The sequence below is a fragment of the Saimiri boliviensis genome, chromosome X (assembly GCF_048565385.1).
Source record: "Saimiri boliviensis isolate mSaiBol1 chromosome X, mSaiBol1.pri, whole genome shotgun sequence".
In the NCBI taxonomy this organism is placed as follows: Eukaryota; Metazoa; Chordata; class Mammalia; order Primates; family Cebidae; genus Saimiri; species Saimiri boliviensis.
Genome location: NC_133470.1, coordinates 122,910,038 through 122,932,398, shown reverse-complemented (window position 1 = coordinate 122,932,398; position 22,361 = coordinate 122,910,038). Strand labels below are relative to the sequence as shown.

Here is a 22,361-nt window from a genome sequence, read left to right as displayed (position 1 = left end):
CGCAAAGGAGAGAAGGGAGGAAACAGTTTTGTTTAAAAAGATTCATAATTTTGGCCAGGCACGGTGGCTCATGCCTGTAATCTCAGCACTTTGGGAGGCCAAGACAGGCAGATCACCTGAGGTCAGGAGTTCAAGAACAGCCTGAACAACATGGTGAAAACCCGTCTCTACTAAAAATTCAAAAAAAAAAAAAAAAAAAAAAAATGGCTAGATGTGGTGACTCACACCTGTAATCCTAGTATTTTAGGAGGCCGAGACGGGTGGATTGCGAGGTCAGGTGTTTGAGACCAGCCTGGCAAACATGGCAAAACCTCATCTCTACTAAAAATACAAAAATTAGCTGGGCATGGTGGTGCCCACCTGTAGTCCCAGCTACTTGGGAGGCTGAGGCAGGAGAATCACTAGAACCTGGAGGCAGAGGTTGCAGTGAACCGAGATCGCACCACTGCACTCCAGTGTGGTGACAGAGCTAGATTCCATCTCAAAACAAAAACAAAAATTAGCCAGGCATGGTGGCGGATGCCTGTAATCCCAGCTATGCTGAGGCACGAGAATTGCTTGAACCTGGGTGGCAGAGGTTGACAGTGAGCCGAGACCGTGGCATTGCACTCCAGCCTGGGCGACAGAGCAAGACTCCGTCTCAAAAAAAAAAAAAAAAAAAAAAAAGATTCATAATTTTAAAAAGTCTTACTGTGAAGCTTCTCAAGTTTCGCCTTCTCCGTCTACCGTCAGGGTCTCTTTTGGGACAGAAGGTGTTGTTGAACCAGTTACCAAGGTATAGAAATGACTTGGGGCTTGGGATGATGTTGAAAGGAGGTGGCAAGGTGCCACCTTCATCAAAGTAACTCATCCAGAGCTTCGTCCTTGCAAACTTCCACTCAATATCAGCATGATCCTATGAAAGACAAAAGTTCAAGGATTTGGGATGGGAAACTGCACGACATACTCACTTCTTGTTCTAAACTTTCTAGTTGCTTCTATAGAGGGCAATATGTCAATAGCTATATAAATTCAAATCATACATACCCTGTCACCCAGTTACCCTACTCTTAGAAATATATCCTATCTATATACTTATAAAAATATGTATATACAGGGCTGTTTACTGTCGCACAGATAATAGTAGCAAATAAAACTGGCAACAACCTAAATATTCAACAGTAGAACTGGTTAAATAAATGGTGTTACGTCTACAAACTGGTATTAAATATAAATACTAAAATATAGTAGATCCATAAACATATATATATATATATATATATATATATATATATGCATCTATTCAAGCCCTCTAAATGAATAAAACAGTGTAAAGCACAATATATATTATGTACAATGATCCAATTTATACAACCAAAAAATATTTTATATTACGTGCTTACATGTCCTAGACAAGTACACACTAAACTGTCAATAGCAGTTATTTTTAAGGAGTGTGATTATGGTCGGAGGCTTTGTTTTTTTTTAAAAATTCAACTTTATTGAGGCATAATTTACAAAGAATAATATTCAACCATTTAAAGTGATGAGTTTTGACAGGTATATATACCCATGTAACAACCAATATAATCGTAACACACAAACACACCCTAGTGTACATTTCTAGGATTTTTTAAGAGCTGTATTGACTGATGTAACCACTACTACAATCAGGATACACATTTCTATCACCCTCCAAAATTCCCTATTGTTACCTCTTGGTAATCAAACTCTCCCAACCAACCTCTGACAACTGCTACTCTGTTTTCTGCCCCTACTTTAGCTTTTCCAAAATGTCATATAAATGGAATCATATAGTAGGTAACTTTTTAAGACTGGCTCATTTTACTCAGCATAACACCTTTGAGATTCATCTGTGCTTTCATATGTATCAATAGCCCATTCAATCATATTGCTGAGTAGTTTTCTATTACATGGATGTACAATGGTTTATTTGTTTACCCACTGAAGAACATTTGGATTATTTCCAGTTTATAGCAATTATGAGTAAAGCTGCTATGACCATTCATGTATAGGTTTTTGTCTAAACACAGGTTTAATTTTTCTAACTTAAATACCTAGAAGTGGTATTGCTGAATCATGTGTTAAGTGTGTGTTAAACTTTATAATAAACTGTCAAACTGTTTTTCCAGAGTGGCTATACTGTCTTCCATTTTCACCAGTTGCTCTATATATTTTTTAGTGCTTGTCAGGTTTTTAAAGTTTACTCATTCTAAAAGGTATGTAGTGGGATCTCATTATGCTTACAATTTGCATTTCCCAAATGACTAATGATGTTGAGCATCTTTTCACATGCTTATTTACGATCTGTATATCTTCTGTGATGAAGTGTTCTTTGGATCCTTGGCCCATTTATATCTATATGTCTATCTATCATCTATCTGTAAACACACACACACACACACACACACACACACACACATATAGATAGATTGATAGATATTCTACATATCATCTCTTTGTTAGATCTGTGACTTGGAAATATTTTATTTCAGTCCGTATCGTGTCTTTTCATTCTCTTAATGATGTCTTTACTAGAGCAAAGTTTTACTTTTGAAAAAGTCAAAATTATCATGTTTATAAAACTATCTTTTTTAAATAGATTGTGCTTTTGTGTCATGTCTACGAAATCTTCAGCTAACCCAAGGTAATGACAATGTTCTCTTATGTTTTCCTCCACAACTTTTATAGTTGTAAGATATGCCTTTAGTTCTGTGATCCATTTTGAGTTAATTCTTCTATAATGGAAGAGTTTTATGTTGAGATTCTTTTTTTTAAATTGTATTTTAGGTTCTAGGTTACATGTGCAGATCATGCAGGATTGCTGCATAGGTACATACATGGCAATGTAGTTTGCTGCCTCCATCCCCCGTCACCTATATCTGACATTTCTCCCCATGCTATCCCTCTCCACTCTCCCCACCCTATGCTGTCCCTCCCCTAGCCCCTCCCCAACAGACCCCAGCGTGTGATGCTCCCCTCCCTGTGTCCATGTGTTCTCATTGTTCAACACCCGCCTATGAGTGAGAACATGTGTTGTTTGATTTTCTGTTCTTGTGTCAGTTGGCTGAGAATGATGGTTTCCAGATTCATCCATGTTCCTACAAAGGACACTAACTCATCATTTCTTATGGCTGCATAGTATTCCATGGTGTATGTGTGCCACATTTTCCTTGTCCAGTCTACCATCGATGAGCATTTGGGTTGGTTCCAGGTCTTTGCTATTGTAAACAGTGCTGCAATAAACATACGTATGCATGTGTCTTTATAATAGAATGATTTATAATCCTTTGGGTATATACCCAGTAATGGGATTGCTGGGTCAAGTGGAATTTCTGTTTCTGGGTCCTTGAGGAGTTGTCACACTGCCTTCCACAATGGTTGAACTAATTTACACTCCCAACAACAGTGTAAAAGTGTTCCTATTTCTCCACATCCTCTCCAAACATCTGTTGTCTCCAGATTTTTTAATGATCACTATTCTAACTGGCATGAGATGGTATCTCAATGAGGTTTTGATTTGCATTTCTCTAATGACCAGTGATGATGAGCATTTTTTCACTTATTTGTTGGCCTCATATATGTCTTCTTTTGAAAAGTGTCTGTTCATTTCCTTTGCCCACTTTTGAATGCATTTGTCTGTTTTTTACTTGTAAATCTGTTTTAGTTCTTTTTAGATTCTGGATATTAGCCCTTTGTCAGATGGGAAGATTGCAAAAATTTTTTTTCCCATTCCATTGGTTGCCAGTTCACTCTAATCATTGTTTCTTTTGCTATATAGAAATTCTGGAGTTTAATTAGATCCCATTTTTTCTATTTTGGCTTTTGTTGCCAATGCTTTTGGTGTTTTAGTCATGAAGTCCTTGCCTGTGCCTATGTCCTGAATGGTTTTCCCTAGGTTTTCTTCTAGGGTTTTTATGGTGTTAGGTCTTATGTTTAAGTCTTTAATCCATCTGGAGTTAATTTTAGTGTAAGGTGTCAGAAAGGGGTCCAGTTTCTGTTTTCTGCACATGGCTAGCCAGTTTTCCCAACACCATTTATTAAACAGTGAATCATTTCCCCGTTGCTTGTTTTCGTCAGATTTGTCAAAGATCAGATGGTTGTAAATGTGTGGCATTGCCTCTGAGGCCTCTGTTCTGTTCCATTGGTCTATATCTCTGTTTTGGTACCAGTACCATGCTGTTTTGATTACTGTAGCCTTGTAGTATAGTTTGAAGTCAGGTAGTGTGATGCCTCCAGCTTTGTTCTTTTTGCTTAGGATTGTCTTGGCTATGCAGGCTCTCTTTTGGTTCCATATGAAGTTTAAGGTGTTTTTTTCCAGTTCTGTGAAGAGGGTCATAGGTAGCTTGATGGGGATAATGTTGAATCTGTAAATTTCTATGGGCAGTATGGCCATTTTCACAATATTGATTCTTCCTAACCATGAGCATGGAATGCTTTTCCATCTGTTTGTGTCCTCTCTTATTTCCTTGAGTAGTGGTTTGTAGTTCTCCTTGAAGAGGTCCTTTACATCCTTTGTTAGTTGTATTCCTAGGTATTTTATTCTCTTTGTAGCAATTGTAAATAGGCATTCGCTCATGATTTGGCTCTCTGTTAGTCTGTTATTGGTGTATAGGAATGCTTGTGATGACTGCACATTGATTTTACATTCTGAGACTTTGCTGAAGTTGCTTATCAGTTTCAGGAGATTTTGGGCTGAGACGATGTGGTCTTCTAAATATACAATCATGTCATCTGCAAATAGAGACAATTTGACTTCCTCCTTTCCTAATTGAATACCCTTTATTTCTTTTTCTTACCTGATTGCTCTGGCTAGAACTTCCAATACTATATTGAATAAGAGTGGTGAGAGAGGGCATCCTTGTCTAGTGTCATATTTCAAAGGGAATGCTTCCAGTTTTTGCCCATTCAGTATGATCTTTTTAAAAATATGGGTGAACAATTGCTCTGATATCATTTGTTAGAACAGTTGTCATTTCTCCATTGAACTGCTTTTGCCCCTTTGCCAAACATCACTTGGGGCATGCTGGACTACTAGATATCCATATTCAAAAGAGTACAGTTAGACACTTGTGTTATTCCACATACAGAGCTTAGATCAAAATGGATGATTGGCCTATACTTAATAGATAAAAACTATAAAACTCTAATAGGAAAGCTTAGGAGTAAATCTTTGTGACCTTGGATAAAACAACAGTTTCTCAGATATGACACCGAAAACTAAGTGTCAAAAGAAAACAGATAAATTTGACTTAATCAAAATTAAAACCTTTTTTACTTCAAAGAACAGCATCAAGAAAATGGAAAGATAACTCAGAGAATGTGATAAAATAATTAAATATCATATATCTGATAAGGAACATGTATAATTGTATATAAAGAATAATTACAACTCAACAAGAAAAAGACAAATCAATGTAAAAATGGGAAAAGCATTTGAGTACACATTTCTCCAAAAAAGATATACAAATGGCCAACAAGCCCCTGAAAATATTCTCAACATCATTAGTCATTAGGAAAATTCAAATTAAAACCACAATGAGATATCATGTTATACCCATTAGGATGACTATTATAAGAAAATACAGATAATAAAAACTGTTTGTGAGGATATAGAAAAATTGGTCCCCTCATATATTGCTCGTGTGTGTGTAAAATGGTATAGCTACTTTGGAAAGCAGTATGATAGGTTACTCAAATGGTTAAACATAGCGCTACCATATGACCCGGCAAATCCACTCCTAGGTATATACCCAAGATCAATGAAAACATGCCTCCAACTCAAAAACTTGTATACAAATTTTCATAGCAGCATTTTCATAATTGAAGAATGAAAATAGCCTAAATGTCCATCAAGCAATAAATGGATGAACAAAATGTGGCACATTCGTACAAGGAAATATAATCTGGCATTAAAAAGGAAAGAAGTACTGATACATGCTACTACATGGATGAACCTTGAAGACATGCTAAGTGGAAGTAGCCAGTCAATCACAAAAGTCTGTATTCTATTATTTCATTTCTATGAAATGGTCAGAATAGATAAATCCATAGAAACAGAAAGTACATTAGTGGTTGTTAGGGGCTGGTGGGAGAAGGGAATACGGGGTATGGGGCTTCATTTTTCAATGAGAAATGCTCTGGCATTAGTAGTAATGGCCACACATATGTTCAAATATACTAAAAACCACTGAACTGTACAATTTAAAAGGGTAAATTTTATTGTATGTGAATTATATCTTAGACATTTATTTAAATGCAAAAGAAAAAATCAGTTGGGGATCTTTGTGAGAGTCTATGTCTGAATTCTCTGTTACGTTACGTTAATCCATATGTCCATCTCTGCATCATACCACACTGTCTTGATGACTGTAGCGATATAGTAACTGTTGAAATTAGGTAGCACAATTCCTTCCACTTTAACTTTCTTTGTCAAGATTGTTAATACCTTTATTCTGCTGAGTCTACTAGTTCCCAAATACAGTACAGTATTTTTTGAAATTTTGCTTTATGGTTTTCAGTGTACAGGTCCCGTGCATGTTTTGTTAAGCTTATAGCTAAGTATTTCATTTTCTTTGCAGTGATTTTCAATGGGACTTTAGTTTATTTCAGATAATAGCAGGTACTGTCTTTTAAAATTTCAGTTTCCAATGGTTTATTGCTAGTATATATTGAGATTTATGTGTTGACCTTGTATTCTGTGGCCTTGTTAAACTAATTTTTCATTCTATAAAGTGTTTTTGGTAGATTCTTTAGGGACTCTCTTTATATAAGATCATATTATTTCCAAACAAAGACAGTTTTCCTTCTTTCTTTCCAATCTGTATATCCTTAATGATTTTCTTCTTATCTCACTGTCTAGAATTGTCAGCGTAACATAGGCTAGAAGTAGTGAGAGTGGATATGCTGTCTTTATTACTGATTTTAGACAAAAAGCCTTCAGTCTTTCACCACTAAGTTTAATGTTAACTGTAGGTTTTTGTGGATTCCTTTTATCAGGATGTGGAAGTTACATTCTATTCCTAGTGCATTGAGATCTTTTTTTATTTTTAAAAATCATAAATTTATGTTGAAGTTTGTCAAATGTTTTTCTACATCAATTGATATGTTCATGGGATTTTTCTTGTTCTACCTGTTAATCTGATAGGTGCTTTGCACTCCACAGATAAATCCCATTTGGTTATTCATGGATAGTTTTGTTTTATTGGTAGGTTTTGCTTGAAATAATTTCCATATGTCATCACAATTACTTCTAGTGCCTATGGTTTCTGATTTAAAAAAAAAATTAGTTATTGTCACATTGAAGATCCGCTGTACATGATGTAATAATTTTTCTCTTGTTGCTTTCAAGATTTGTTATTAGTCTTTCACTTTGTCAGTTTGACTATGATGTAAATATCTTTGTATTTATCCTGCTAGGGGTTATTTGAGCTCATAGATGTATAGATTAATTTTTTTCATCAAATTTGGTAAGTTTTTATCCTTCAAATATTTTTTCTTCCCATTTATCCTTTCCTGCTGGGATTTCCATTATGTGTATGTTGGTACATCTGATGTTTCACAAGTCTTTGAGACTCTGTTCAGTTTTCTTCATCCTTTTTTCTTTCTGTTCCCCAAAGTAGAAGTCTTTTTTTTTTCTTTTCTTTTGAGACAGAGTCTTGCTCTGTCACTCAGGCTGGAGTGCAGTGGTAGTGGTGCCATCTCGGCTCACTGAAACCTCCACCTCCTGGGTTCAAGCAATTCTCCTGCCTCAGCCTCCTGAGTAGCTGGGATTACAGGCACACAACAGCATGCCCAGCTCATTTTTGTATTTTTAATAGAGATGGGGTTTCACCATGTTGGTCAGGCTGGTCTCCAACTCTTGACCTCATGATCTGCCCGCCTTGGCCTCCCAAAGTGTTGGGATTACAGGCATGAGCCACCGTGCCCGACCCTAGAAGTCTTAATTGATCCATCTTCCAGTTTGTTGATTCTCTGTGTCAGTTTAAAACTGCTATTGAGCCTCTGTCGTGATTTTTTCATTCTGTTACTGTGCTTTTCAAATCCAGAATTTCAATTTGATTTTTTTTATCACCTCTATCACTTTATTAATATTTTCCATTTGTGGAAAAATTCTTCTCATAGTTTCCTTTAATTCTTTAGACATGGATTCCTATAGTTCTTTGACATAGAATATGTCATATTTAAAACACATTTAAAATAGCTGGTTTAGTCTTTTCTAGTAAATCCAACATCTTGGCTTCCTCAAGTACAGTTTCTCTTGGTATATTTTTTCGTATATATTGGCTATACTTTCTTGCTTTTTTATATGTTTTGTATTTTTTGATAAAGCTGGACATTTTAAAACATGCAATGCAATTAATCTGAACATTTGAGCCCCTCCCACCAGGTTTTGTTTTTATTGGTGTTTCTTGAGTGACTTTATTTGACTGATTACGATAAGCCTGTATTCTCTGTCTTATAAAGCCATTGAAGTCTGTTCTCAGCCTAGTGCTCAGTTAATGATTGCACAGTGATTTTATCAAATGCCTTGAATCAGTGAGTCTCCTACTCTTTGCTAAGGTGCTCATGTATTGTGACACAACTCCAATGCTCCTTCAGTTTAAAACTCTGCCTTGGCTTTTCCTTACTGCTTGTGCAAAGCTCAAGATTAGCCAGAAGGGAGAGATGAGGGTCTTCTCAGATGTTTCTGGCCGTGCATAGAGCCCTATATGTGTCTATAGTCTTCTAGATCCCTAGGACTATGTTGGAGGTTTTCAGAGCCCCCTATGGACATCTTGTTACCCATGCTTTCCTTTACATTTTTTTTTTTTCTTTTCTTTTTTTTTTGAGGTGGAGTTTCGCTCTTATTACCCAGGCTGGAGTGCAATGGCGCGATCTCGGCTCACCGCAACCTCCGCCTCCTGGGTTCAGGCAATTCTCCTGCCTCAGCCTCCTGCGTAGCTGGGATTACAGGCACGCGCCACCATGCCCAGCTAAGTTTTTGTATTTTTAGTAGAGACGGGGTTTCACCATGTTGACCAGGATGGTCTCGATCTGTTGACCTTGTGATCCACCCGCCTCGGCCTCCCAAAGTGCTGGGATTACAGGCTTGAGCCACCGCGCCCGGCGCTCCTTTACATTTTTTAAATCAGCTTCTTGTTAGCCCTAACTGGCCTTGTTGCCTTAGGCTGCTGTGCTGTTAAACAACTGCCACTTTAAAAAAATAAAAATCTCTTTCTTTACTAGCACATGAGATTTTTAAAAGGAGAGCTATGTCTTACAATGTTGGCTTACTGTGGTTTTGGAGTGAACCTTCAGTCTGTTAGTAAATCCTAGAATTTTCTCTTTGGCATTTCAGATATTCCATGAAAGCCTTCTTTTTGCTCGAACAGGCGTCCCCAAACTACGGCCCGCGCAGCATGCGGCCCCCTGAGGCCATTTATCCGGCCCGGGCCGCACTTCAGGAAGGGGCACCTCTTTCATTGGTGGTCAGTGAGAGGAGCACAGTATGTGGTGGCCCTCCAAAGGTCTGAGGGACAGTGAACTGGCCCCCTGTGTAAAAACTTCGGGTACGCCTGCTCTACAAGGTAGCAGTGCTTAGCTGTCATATTAAAAAATTAGCAGATTGAGTCCAATACTGACATTTAATGAAACAGGGATTTTTAAACTTGATTCTATGAATGAAGTTAATGGAGTCAGTGGATCTACTAAATTTGTATGTAAAATATTGAAAGTTTTGCATTTTTCTGGATTTTCATTATATTTTCAAAGGAAACTGCACATCCCCAAATGATTAAACTTCACTGAAGTAGAGGATTCTGTTGATTTCTGAGATCCTCACTGCCTATTTCTGGTTAAGAGATTCTAATCAGCTATTAATGAAGTGGAGATACTTTTGTCTTTTATAGGAGGGACTAAATGGCTTTGGGTCAAGTGAGCAGTAAGATTAAAATAAAAATCAAGCCTCTAGATTAAAATTAGGTACTTATTAAATCCACTGCTAGATTTTGTTATTTAATAAATTAATAAAGAAGCACATATATTACCATGTCACAAATTTGTGTTTAAAAATATTTTGATAACTGTATTTAAACATTTCTCTTTTTTTGCAATTCTACTTATTTTATTTTGATGTAGCTCAATTTACATATTTTCTTTTGTGTTGTATATACTTTTGCTGTCTTAATCTAAGAAACTGTTGCCTAAAATGGGGTCATGAAGATTTACTACTGTGTTTTCTTCCATTATTTTTTTTCAACAACTTTATTGAGATATATTACATACATCATAAAATTAATCCTTTAAATATATATTTCAAGGGTTTTTAATACAGTTGACCATTGAACAACATGTGAACTGTGTGTGAGTCCACTCATGTGATTTCTAAAAAATAAATATATTGGAAAATTATTTGGAGATTTTCAACAATTTAAAATAACTCATAGAAAAACCACTTAGCCTAGAAATATTGAAAAATTTAAAAAATTAGATATATCCTGACTGCATAAAATATGTGTAGATACTAGTCTATTATATTATTTACTACCATAAAACATACAATTATTATAAAAAGTTAAAATTTATCAAAATGTATGCATACACAGACCATACATACCACCATTTGCATCAAGAGAAATGTAAAGAAACAAAGATGCAGTATTAAATCACAACTGTGTGAAGTTAACTGTAATACATACTATACTACTATAATAATTTTGTAGCCACGTCCTGTTGCCACTGTGGTGAGCTCAGGTGTCGTGAGTGTCTATTTAAAACACTGTGTGCCACTTATCTCCACATAAACAAGTACTGCAATAAATTGCATATTGTAGTAAAAAGTGATCCCTTGTGGTTCTCACATATTTTTATTGTATTTAGTGCCATACTGCAAACCTTGGATAACACCAGGGGGGCCATATGAAGTGCCACTAGCGACGTTGGATGTACTCCTAAGAAACAGAAATGTCCTGACATTACAAGAAAATGTCTGATTTCTTGATATGTACTGTAGATTGAAGTCTGCAGCTGTGGTTGCCCATTATTTCAAGATAAATGAATTCAGCATAAGGACCATTGTAAAAAACGAAAAGGAAATTTGTCACTATAGCTATGCCAGCAGGTGCAAAAACTTTGCACTTTTTGCAAAATACCTTTATATCTAGTTTTAAAAATGCACTTTTTAGATAGGTGCAGGATTACTATAAGGAAGGCATACCTATAGATTGTAATATGATTCAAGAAAAACTGAAGTCATTATATGAGAAAGCAAAAGGAAGGTGAGGGATCTAAAGCTGGAGTATTTAATGCCAGCAAAAGATGGTTTGATAATTTTAGAAAGAGGTTTGTCATTAAAAATGTCAAGATAACAGGAGAAGCAGCTTCTGCCGATGAAGAGGCAGCAGATGAGTTCGCAGACTCTTCTTAAAGAGAAAGGATATATGCCTGAACAGGTTTTTTAATGCAGATGAAAGTGTCCTATTCTTGGGGGGGTGGGGTGGGAAATGCCACAAGGGACAATTATTAGTGAGGAAGAGAAGCAGGCCCCAGGATTAAAGGCAGGAAGAGATGGGCTAACTCTAATCTTTTGTGCAAATGCTATTGGGCTTATGATTGAGACTGCCCTATCTATAAAACTTCTAACCCCTTAGCCTTGAAGGAAAAAGATAAAGCCCAGCTGCAAGTCTTTCATTTGTACAAGAAGGCCTGGACAATGAGAACCCTTTTTCTGGATTGGTTCCATCAATGCTTTGTCCCTGAAGTCAGGAAGTACTTTGCTAATGAAGGACTGCCTTTTAAAGATCTTTTGATATTGGACAATGCCCCTGGCCACTCAGAATGCTATGAGTTTAACACCAAAGGCATCAAAGTGGTCTACTGGACTGAAAATACACCTTGAATCCAGCTTCTAAGTCAGGGGGCCGTAAAGACTTTTAAGGCTCTTTTAACATGGTACTCTGTAGAAAGGATGTCAATGCTATGGAAGAAAACCTCAATAAAGAGAACAAAGTCGGGAAGGATTACACCATTGAGGATTACACCATTGGGGATGCCACCTTTGTTATAGAAAAACCCATAAAACCCATCAAAGCCCAAAATGGTAAATTCCTGCTGGAGAAAACTGTACGCAGATACTGTGCATGAATTCACAGGATTTATGACAGAGCCAATCAGGGAAATCATGAATGAAATTGTGGATATGGAAAAAAATAAAAAGGTGAAAAGTGTAGGGTTTCAAGATACTGGTCTTGGAGAAATTCAAGATCTAACATACGACAGCAGAAGAATTAACAGAAGATGACTTGATGGAGATGAGTGCTTCTGAACCAGTGCCAGACAATGAGGAAGAAGATCAAGAAGCAGTGCCAGAAAACAAATTTGCATTAGGCAATTTTGATTATTGAAGACTGCTTTTGACTTCTTTTATGACAGGGACCCTTCTATGATATGGGCATGAAAACCAAAGCAAATGGTGCAAGGATTGGTACTATATAGATAATTTTTACAGAAATGAAAAAGATAAATGTCACACTGAGTATACCTGTCTCTTCTGCCTCTTCCACCTTTCCACCTCTTCTGTCTTTGCTACCCCTAAGACAATATCAGCTCCTCCACTTTCCCTTCCTCTTCAGCCTACTCAATGTGAAAATGATAAGGATGAAGACCTTCATGATGATTCCTTTTCACTTATATATTTTTTTCCTTATGATATTTTCTTCCTTATGATTTTTTTTTTTGAGATGGAGTTTCACTCTTATTGCCCAGCCTGGAGTGCAATGGTGCGATCTTGGCTCACTGCAACCTCCGTGTCTCGGGTTCAAGCAGTTCTCCTGCCTTAGCCTCCTGAGTAGCTGGGATTACAGGCATGCACCACCATGCCTGGTTAATTTTGCATTTTTAGTAAAGACAGGGTTTCTCCATGTTGGTCAGGCTGGTATTGAACTCACGACCTCAGGTTATCCTACCACCTCAGCCTCCCAAAGTGGTGGGATTACAGGCGTGAGCCACTGCACCCAGCCATGATTTTCTTTCTTTCTTTTTTTTTTTTTTTACCTTTAATATTGTTTATTTTACATATTTATTTTCTTCTTTGATTTCTACTTTGTGTCTCATGGTTGGTTTGGTCCATTTCTCTTCATTATGAATTTGGTCCCCACCCTCATTCCATGTAATTTGTTGTGTGTTTGCTAGTGAATATTTACCTTATGAACATATTATAATGTTGAAAGCAGCTGAGGATATGTTAGGTTTTCTAGATGAAGCCTCTATTTTCTTTCTTTTCTTTTTAAAATTTATTTATTTTACTTTAGGTGCATACTATATCTGGCATTTCTCCCCATGTTATCCCTCTCCACCTTCCCCTCCCTCCCCACCCTCCACTGTCTCTCCCCTATACCCCCACAACTGCCCCCAGTGTGTGATGCTCCTCTCTCTGAGTCCACGTCTTCTCGTTGTTCGACATTCACCTATGAGTGAGAACATATGGTGTTTGGCTTTCTGTTCTTGTGTCAGTTTGCTGAGAATTATGATTTCCAGATTCATCCAAGTCCCTACAAAGGACACGAACTCATCGTTTTTTGTGGCTGCGTAGTATTACATGGTGTATGTGTACCACATTTTCTTTGACCCAGCAATCCCATGACTGGGTATATACCCAAAGAACTATAAATCATTCTACTATAAAGACGCATGCACATGTATGTTCATTGCAGCCCTGTGTACAACAGCAAAGACCTGGAAGCAACCCAAATGCCCATCAATGATAGACTGGACAGCTATGGTTTTCTTAATAACATTTTCTTTTGTCTAGCTTACCTCATCATAAGAATACAGTATAGGCCGGGTGCGGTGGCTCAAACCTGTAATCCCAGCACTTTGGGAGGCCGAGGCGGGTGGATCACGAGGTCAAGAGATCGAGACCATCCTGGTCAACATGGTGAAACCCTGTCTCTACTAAAAAATACAAAAAACTAGCTGGGTGTCATGGCTCGTGCCTGTAATCCTAGCTACTCAGGAGGCTGAGGCAGGAGAATTGCCTGAACCCAGGAGGCGGAGGTTGCAGTGAGCCGAGATCGCGCCATTGCACTCCAGCCTGGGTAACAAGAACAAAACTCCGTCTCAAAAAAAAAAAAAAAAAAAAAAAAAAAAAAAAAAAAAAAAAAAAAAAAGAATACAGTGTATATTGCACCTGTAATCCCAGCACTTTGGGAGGCTGAGGCAGGTGGATCATGAGGTCAGGAGTTTGAGGCCAGCCTGGCCAAGATGGTGACACCCCATCTCTACTAAAAATACAAAAATTAGCTGGGTGTGATGCATGCCTGTAGTCCCAGCTACTCGGGAGGCGAGGCAGAAGAATTGCTTGAACCCAGGAGGTGGAGGTTGCAGTGAGCTGAGATCGTGCCATTGCACTCCAGCCTGGGTAACAGAGTGAGACTCTGTCTCAAAATAACAATACAGTATATAATATGTATAACATACAATATATGTGTTAATTGACTGTTATCAGTAAGGCTTCCCATCAGGATTAGGCTATTAGTAGTTAAGTTTTGGGGAAATCAAAAGTTATAAGCAGATTATTGACTGCACAAAGGATCAGCACCCCTAACCTATGCATTGTTCAAGGGTCAGCTATATATTCACAGAGTTCAGCACCATCACTACTATCTAGTTTTTAAACATCCTCATCACTCCAAAAAAAAAAAAAAAAAAAAAATTTATTGGCAGTTACATTCCAGCACTCCCATCTTGCCACCCTTTCTTGTTTCTGTCAACCACTAATCAATCTACTTTCATTTCTATTGATTTATCTGTTTTGAACATTTCATATAAATAGAGTCCTAAAATATTGGTCCCTTTTGTGTGTATTCTTACACCTAGCATAATGATTTCATGGTTAACCCATATTGTAACATGTCAGTACTTCATTTTCTTTATGGCTGAATAATATTTCCTTGTATAGACATCTTGTTTATCCACTAATCAGTTGATGGTCATTCAGGTTGTTTCCACTCTTTGCTATTGTATTTTGGATAATGCTGTTATGAGTATTTGTGTACAAGTTTTTATAGAAGTGTATGTTCTTAATTCTCTTGAGTATATACCTATGAATGGAATTTAATTTCAATTTATGCTTTGTTATGAAGAAATATAACAAAGTAATGAAAAATAAAATTCTTAAATGCAAAAATTATATAACATTACAATGAAATTTTATGGGGATGTGGAATGGAAATGAGAATTCAAGGAGACAAAGGAATGATGTAAGCTTTCTTCCCCTGAAGAAGACTTAAGCCATTTATTTTCTTAACATATGAATATGAGTAAGAAGTTGCTATAGTATTCAGATTACATTGGATGCATTTAAATGAGTAATTACATAGTTTTATTTTAAATGTCAATGTCTACCGTATTCCAGAAATTACATCCTTTGCAACTGTTGAAACTTATGATGACATATTTGGACATCAATCCAAAATTATATAAGGAGATATATAGATTTTGTTCCTCCAAATTCATTATGAGGATATGCCAGCAAAATGTTTGAATGCTCTTGATGAGATCCTGAACTAAGACAATTTCAATATATAAATTTTATGTATATTGTGTGTGCATGTGCATGCACACACACACACACACACACACACACACACACACACACACGGAGAGAGCTATGACTATAACTATCACTGTCCTGAAATCCTGCCATGGGATGCAGCGTTTCTGTAGGCAAATTAGGATGCAGAGAAGGATAGGAGGTAAGAGCAGTATGGAATATTGAGAAAGAGCATGCCACTGTTGAAAGAGCAGAGGTTTTGGGGGTCAAACAACACAGAACGATTTGGAATACTGCTCTTCTACTTACTAGCTATGTGATCTTAGACCAGTAAATTCAAGTCTTTGAGTCACAGTTTTCTCAACAGTAAAAATGGGGGGAAATACCTACCAAGCTGAATGGTTGTAAAAGTCAATATAAAATTCCTAGGCTACTCCCTGGTATGTAGTAAGAGCCATATAATTCTTGATTCCTTCTTCTGTACTTCTGAACCTATAATACCAGGAACAAACCTTGAGTTCTCATTTTACCCTTTGATGGTCCAGAACAGCAATCTCTCATCCTTGGAAATACATTTATGTTTTGCTACCACAGCTCTTGAAATGAAGTAGATATTCAATCAGTATTTCCTAAAATGAACTGAGTCACATTTTCAAACACAGATTTCCATCTGTGGACATGTTCAAAAAGGAAGAATGATGATTCAACTCCTGTGGGTATTCAGCCATTTTTAAATTCAGCTAGATGTTTTGGTATCTGGAAATGCTGATGTGTTTTTTTTTTTTTTCCCGTAGGTGAGTTTAGTTTTTTGTTTGTATGTATTTTAAATAATAAGCAGGTATGTCCTTAAAATTTTTTTCTAAAGGTTTTGAGGGAAAAATACTTGATTTTTGACAAAAAAATGGAAACATACAGTGGGCCAAGTTATAAACCATAGGCATTTTTTTTTGCACTTAGAATGCTTTCTGGTTTCCCTCATTGCATCCACTTCACTGATGTGAGGATATGACTTTAGTGAAACATTTTGAAAAGAGCTCAAGGACCTCAGTTTCTCCCATTCCATTCCTCTGGTGCTCATGTGACCTCATATTGGGAATTACTATGTAATAATTTAGTAGATAAATTATTGCAAATACTCAACAGTCTTTTTCCGTTCATTTATCATGTATCAATTCATTTTCTAACTATCCATTTATTTTTTTATTCCTGTGTTGAGCAACTACCACATTGCAAGTGTTCTGTTTAGTTTTGTGTATGAAGAAATGATTGTCCAGTGGTGGTGATGGGAATACCACACAGAATACGATTAGAGTTTAGAGGTATTATCTGAATCCTAAAGATCAGCAAGTATGGCTCACCTGGAAGGATTGGTTAAATATGGTGAGCTGTTAATTGATGAGTAAGGTAAGCATTCATACATTAATTCATTCAAAAATATGTGTTGATTGCCTACCAGATTCTAGGTGTTGGGATTATAGCAGAGAACAATATGGATGACAAAATCATTTGGTATATAGAAATCTGTTTTATTCATAACCCTTGATTTAAATTGAATTATAACATTATGGATGTGCTTTTGTAATCATGCTTATCTAAAACTTTCCAAAAGTATCATCCCCAATAAATTTTCATTGTTCTTCATGAGACTAGCCTTTTACTTTATCTGATAGACAAATAGGACATTGGCTGTTCCCTTGTTTATTTTCAGTGTTTGGTAGTGATGCCCTTTTCTACTCTCTGCCCTACCCTCTCTACCCAGCTTTGACTTTGGAATGTTTTCCCAGAACAACTCCTGGCTGGGTGGTTTTGTGTAAGAGACAAACTACACAATCATAGACAGTGGTCCTGCCTTTTCTCAACTTTCCAGTGTTTGGGACTTCTGTGCAGCTATAATGTGTACCTAGTGACACATAGCCTTACAGATGTGTTCCAATTCATGAGTGTGCCCTGCATTGGCTTTCAAGTTTGTCAGCTTCTGTAGAGCAGGCCAAGGTTTTTATTGGTTTCAGCTCCTTTCACAGTGTGAGTGAATATATTCTAATTGTAGAGCACACTCTCAAATGTTGTTGACTTGCCCAGATTCTGAGCACATGGCCATAGCTAGAGGTTAAATGAACATGTCTGTTCAGTTTTACATTTCTCAGCAAATCCAAGCTCATAGTTACGTTCCTTGCAGTCAAACTACAAAGCCAATTTCTTACCAGTTTTTGACAAAGTCTTATGTATTCTTTCAGATTTCCTGCAAACAACTATCTTGCTTAGCAAATTGGAAAACTTTATAACCTAATATGCAGGGAAAGTAGCAGGCACAAACACAGCAAAAGTAGAGCTAATAATAACTCTTGAGGAGAAAGGCTGCTCCTAGGAATCTTAGACCATAGGGGCAGGCTGGCTGGAGAGAGATTTTGGGCAGGGAGACACATTGTGAGGCTTCACTTTAACTGATAGTTGCCTACTTTATTTGAGTATAAGGCCAGCTTTGCTTCACTTTGATGGGAAAGTAACACAAATCGCTGAAACATATTTTTCCCAAAGAGAGGCAAGAGGTTTCATTTTCCATGACAAGGGAAGTCTGCCTCACGTGGATTGCTTTATTTTCTTGGTAGAATTCAGGGCATGCTTCTCAAATGTTGGTGTGTATCAAAATCATATGGGGCATTTGTTAAAAATGCAGATTTCCGGACCTCACCAGAAGTTATACATTGTATTGCAGTTTTACTGTGGGGCTATAAATGTAATTTTAAAAATATGTAAGCATTTTGAAGATATTATAATTTTTAATTTCATTTTTTCAACTTCTTTAAAAAATATACAGGAATCTTCAAAATATGGAAGTAGTTGAAGCCTCCCTCAACCTTGTGGAGACCCTGAAGCAGAGAAATATTCCTCAGTAAGTATTTCCACATCCCTCAATGCCCTCCCATCTAACTTATTACATGCATGCAGTGTGGTCTGGTGAGGATTCAATTCCCTGCCACAAAATAGTCCACAATCCTCATCTACTCTCTAAGGTTTCTAGGTGGTTAGAATTTACTGTTCTAATCATTCTAGGGCCTGCTGGGTATTACTTTGAGATTGGTGTAGCTAGTGTAGAGCCCTTGTAGCAACTTCCATTTAAGTTTACAAACTCAGCTGCAAAGTGTCAGGGCCAAAAAGAGAGCTGTCCCTCCAGTTCTTATTCACTGCCCCCAAGATTCCCTTACACCCTAGTACTGATGCTTCCCAATAGCCCCTTTAACCTTTCCCAAACTGCAAGAGCCCCCTCAGTGGGTGTTACAAACAGGTCCTTCTCCCTGCTCACCATGTGCAGTGGTCTAGGGGGCAGCCATTTTGTTTATCTCCTACTCCTATCCTCAGGCATGAAAGGGCTGCTAATCCCCATCCCCAATTATGGTTTCTAGGTGGTTGTAGATACTGCTCTGACCATTTGAGGACTTGGCCTATGTTACTTTCTTACTAGTACTCAGCTTCCCTCCTTTTCAACCACCTCAGTTTCAGTGTGCAAACGCAGGTGCTGCACTTCAGGGCAAACCTCAGAACTCATGCTCCAGCTCCATTCCAGCTCTCCCATCCTGATGTTCCCAATTCCCCTCACACTCCATTACTGAAATCAAGCCAATATTCGGTCTCATTGCTTCAGGAGAGATCCAAGCTGTTTGTAGGTGAGAAACAGAAAGTAGAGAAGACATTACAAAACAGGTTATATTTGAGCTGGGCCTTGAGACATAAGCAAGATATCTCTGGGCAAAGATGGAGGGAAGGAACTCCTCAGAAAGAGGCTACGATATGAAAAGTCAAGAAGAACATAGAGGTTAAGCATGCCTTTGAAACCAGATGAACATATTAGAATTTGTTTATATCACTAGTTCTCAAACCTCAGTGGATATCATACTGACCTAGGGTGCTTGCCAAAATGCAGATTCCTGGGTTCCACTGCAGATACACTAAAAAATGATGCTCTGGGGTTGGGAGGCCCAAGAATCTTCATTTTTAATGAACTTCTTTGGGTAATTTTGAGGTAGGCAGTTGCTGACCATTTTCAGAAATACTAATTCAGGGTTTCTACCTGCTAATCTAGATATATTTAGGCCAGGTGTGGTGGCTGATGCCTGTAATCCCAGCACTTTGGGAGGCCGAGGAGGGCGGTTGCTTGAGTCAGAGTTTCACCTGACCAACATGGTGAAACCGCATCTCTACTAAATATACAAAAATTAGCCAGGTGTGGTGGCACACACCTGTAATCTCAGCTACTTGGGAGGCTGAGGCAGGCAAATTGCTTGAACTAGGGAGGTGGAGGTTGCAGTGAGCCAAGATCACACCACTGCACTCCAGCCTGGGAGACAGAGTGAGACTCTCAAAATACATATATATGACTTCCACCAAGATGGCCGAATAGGAACAGCTCTGGTCTGCAGTTCCCAGTGAGAGCACACCAGAAGACAAGTGATCTCCACATTTCCAACTGAGGTACCAAGTTCATCTCATTGGGACTGGTTAGACAGTAGGAACAGCCCAAGGTGGGCAAGCCGAAGCAGGGTGGGGCATCACCTTACCTGGGATGCACAAGGGGCCAGAGAACTCTCTCTCCCAGCCAAGGGAAGCCATTAGGGACTTTTCTGGACACTCTGGCACTCCGGCTCAGATACTGTGCTTTTCTCACAGTCTACACTACCCACAGACTAGGAGATTCCCTCTGGCACCTATAATGCCACTGCCCAGGTTTCCAGTACAAAACTGGGTGGCTATTTTAGTCTAGTGGCAGCTGGAACACCATTGAGACAGAATCGCTCATTCCCCTGAAAAATGGGGCTGAAGCCAGGAAACTGGCTTGGTGGGTCCCACTCCCATGAAAACCAGCAAACTAAGATCCACTTGCTTGAAATTCTCGCAGCCAGCATAGTAGTCTGAGCTCAAACTGGAACATTCAAGCTCTGTGGGGGGAAGGGCACCCACCATTGCTGAGGCTAGGGTAGGCCATTTCAACATTGCCTGTGTCAACAAAGCTGCCAGGAAGTTTACACAGCATCTGGGTGGAGCCCAGCATAGCAGCTCAACAAGGCCTCTGTAGGCAGAGTGTCAAGTAGATTCCCTTCTTGCTGGGCAGGGCATCTCTAAAAAAAATGACAGCAGCCCATCAGGGACTTACAAAGCCCCTCCCTTCCTGGAATAGAGCATCTGGGAAAAGAGGTGGTTGTGGGTTCTGCTTCAGCAGACTTAAACATCCGTGCCCAACAGCCCTGAAGGGAGCAACAGATCTCTCGGAACAGTGCTGGAACTCTGTTAAGGGACAGGCTGCCTCCTAAAGTGGCTTCCTGACCCCCGTGCATCCTGACTAGGAGACACATCATACAGGAGCGCTCTGGCTGACATCTGGCAGGTAACCTTTTGGGACAAAGCTACCAAAGGAAGGAACAGGCAGCAGTCTTTCTGTTCTGCAGCCCCGTGGGTGACTTCCAGGCAAGCAGGGTCTGGAGTGGACCTCCAGCAAACTCCAGCAGACCTGCAGCAGAGGGGCCTGACTGTTAGAAGGAAAACTAGCAAACAGAAATAGCTTCAACATCAACAGAAAGGACGTCCACTCAGAAACCACATCCAAAAGTCACCAGCTTCAAAGACCAACAGTAGATAAATCCATGAAGATGGGAAGGAACCAGTGCAAAATGGCTGAAATTGCCAAAAGCCAGAATGCCTCTTCTCCTCCAAGGGATCACAAACCCTCACCAGCAAGGGAACTAAACTGAATGGAGAATGAGTTCTATGAATTGACAGAAGCACGCTTCAGAAGGTGAGTAATAACAAACTTCTTCGAGCTAAAGGAGCACATTCTAACCCAATGCAAGCAAACTAAGAACCTTGAAGAAAGGTTAGATGAAATGCTAACTAGAATAACCAAAATAGAGAAGAACATAAATGACTTGATGAAGCTGAAAACCACAGCACGAGAACTTCGTGAAGCATACACAAGTTTCAATAGCCAAATCTATCAAACAGAAGAAGGGATATCAGAAATTGAAGATCAACACAATGAAATAAAGTGAGAAGGCAAGACTAAAGGAAAAAAAAGAGTAAAATAAATAAATAAATAAATAAAGCCTCCAAGAAATATGGGAGGGAATTATGTGAAAAGATGAAATCTACATTTGATCGGTGTACCTGAAAGTGATGAGGAGAATGAAACCAAGTTGGAAAACACTCTTCAGGATATTGTCCAGGAGAACTTTCCCAACCTAGCAAGGTAGGCCAACATTCAAATCCAGGAAATACAGAGAATACCACAAAGGTATTCCTCAAGACGAGCAACGCCAAGGCACATAATTGTCAGATTCACCAGGGTTAAAATGAAGGAAAAAATGCTAAGAGAGAAAGATTGAATTACCCACAAAGGGAAGCCCATCAGACTCACAGTGGATCTCTTGGCAGAAACACTACAAGCCAGAAGAGAGTTGGGGCCAATATTCAACATCCTAAAAGAAAAGAATTTTCAACCCAGAATTTCATATCCAGTCAAACTAAGCTTCATAAGCAAAGGAGAAATAAATTCCTTTATGGACAAGCAACTGCTGAGAGATTCTGTCACCACCAGGCTTGCCCTACAAGAGCTCCTGAAGGAAGCACTAAACATGGAAAGGAACAACCAGTACCAGCCACTGCAAAAACATACCAAACTGTAAAGACCATCCACACTATGAAGAAACTGCATAAACTAATAGGAAAAACAGCCAGCTAGCATCAAAATGGCAAGATCAAATTCATACCTAACAATATTGACCTTAAATGTAAATGGGCTAAATGCCCTAATCGAAAGACACAGAGTGGTAAATTGGATAAA

At 38.4% G+C, this 22,361-nt stretch overlaps 2 protein-coding genes across 5 annotated transcripts in view; one reads left to right on the top strand and one right to left on the bottom strand.

Moving 5' to 3' along the window:
- TRPC5 (transient receptor potential cation channel subfamily C member 5) overlaps positions 1-22,361 on the bottom strand; it is a 303,299-nt gene that overhangs the window by 13,383 nt on the left and 267,555 nt on the right. For both annotated transcript variants that reach the window (XM_074391488.1, XM_074391487.1), the window contains one exon: positions 692-895. In XM_074391488.1, coding sequence (XP_074247589.1) covers positions 692-895 — 204 coding nt within the window. The remainder of the gene's footprint in view (positions 1-691; positions 896-22,361) is intronic.
- Positions 11,500-22,361, top strand: part of TRPC5OS (TRPC5 opposite strand) — a 109,346-nt gene continuing 98,484 nt past the window's right edge. For all 3 annotated transcript variants that reach the window (XR_012515590.1, XR_012515589.1, XM_074391489.1), the window contains exon 1: positions 11,500-18,422. The gene's annotated coding sequence lies outside the window, so the exon portion shown is untranslated. The remainder of the gene's footprint in view (positions 18,423-22,361) is intronic.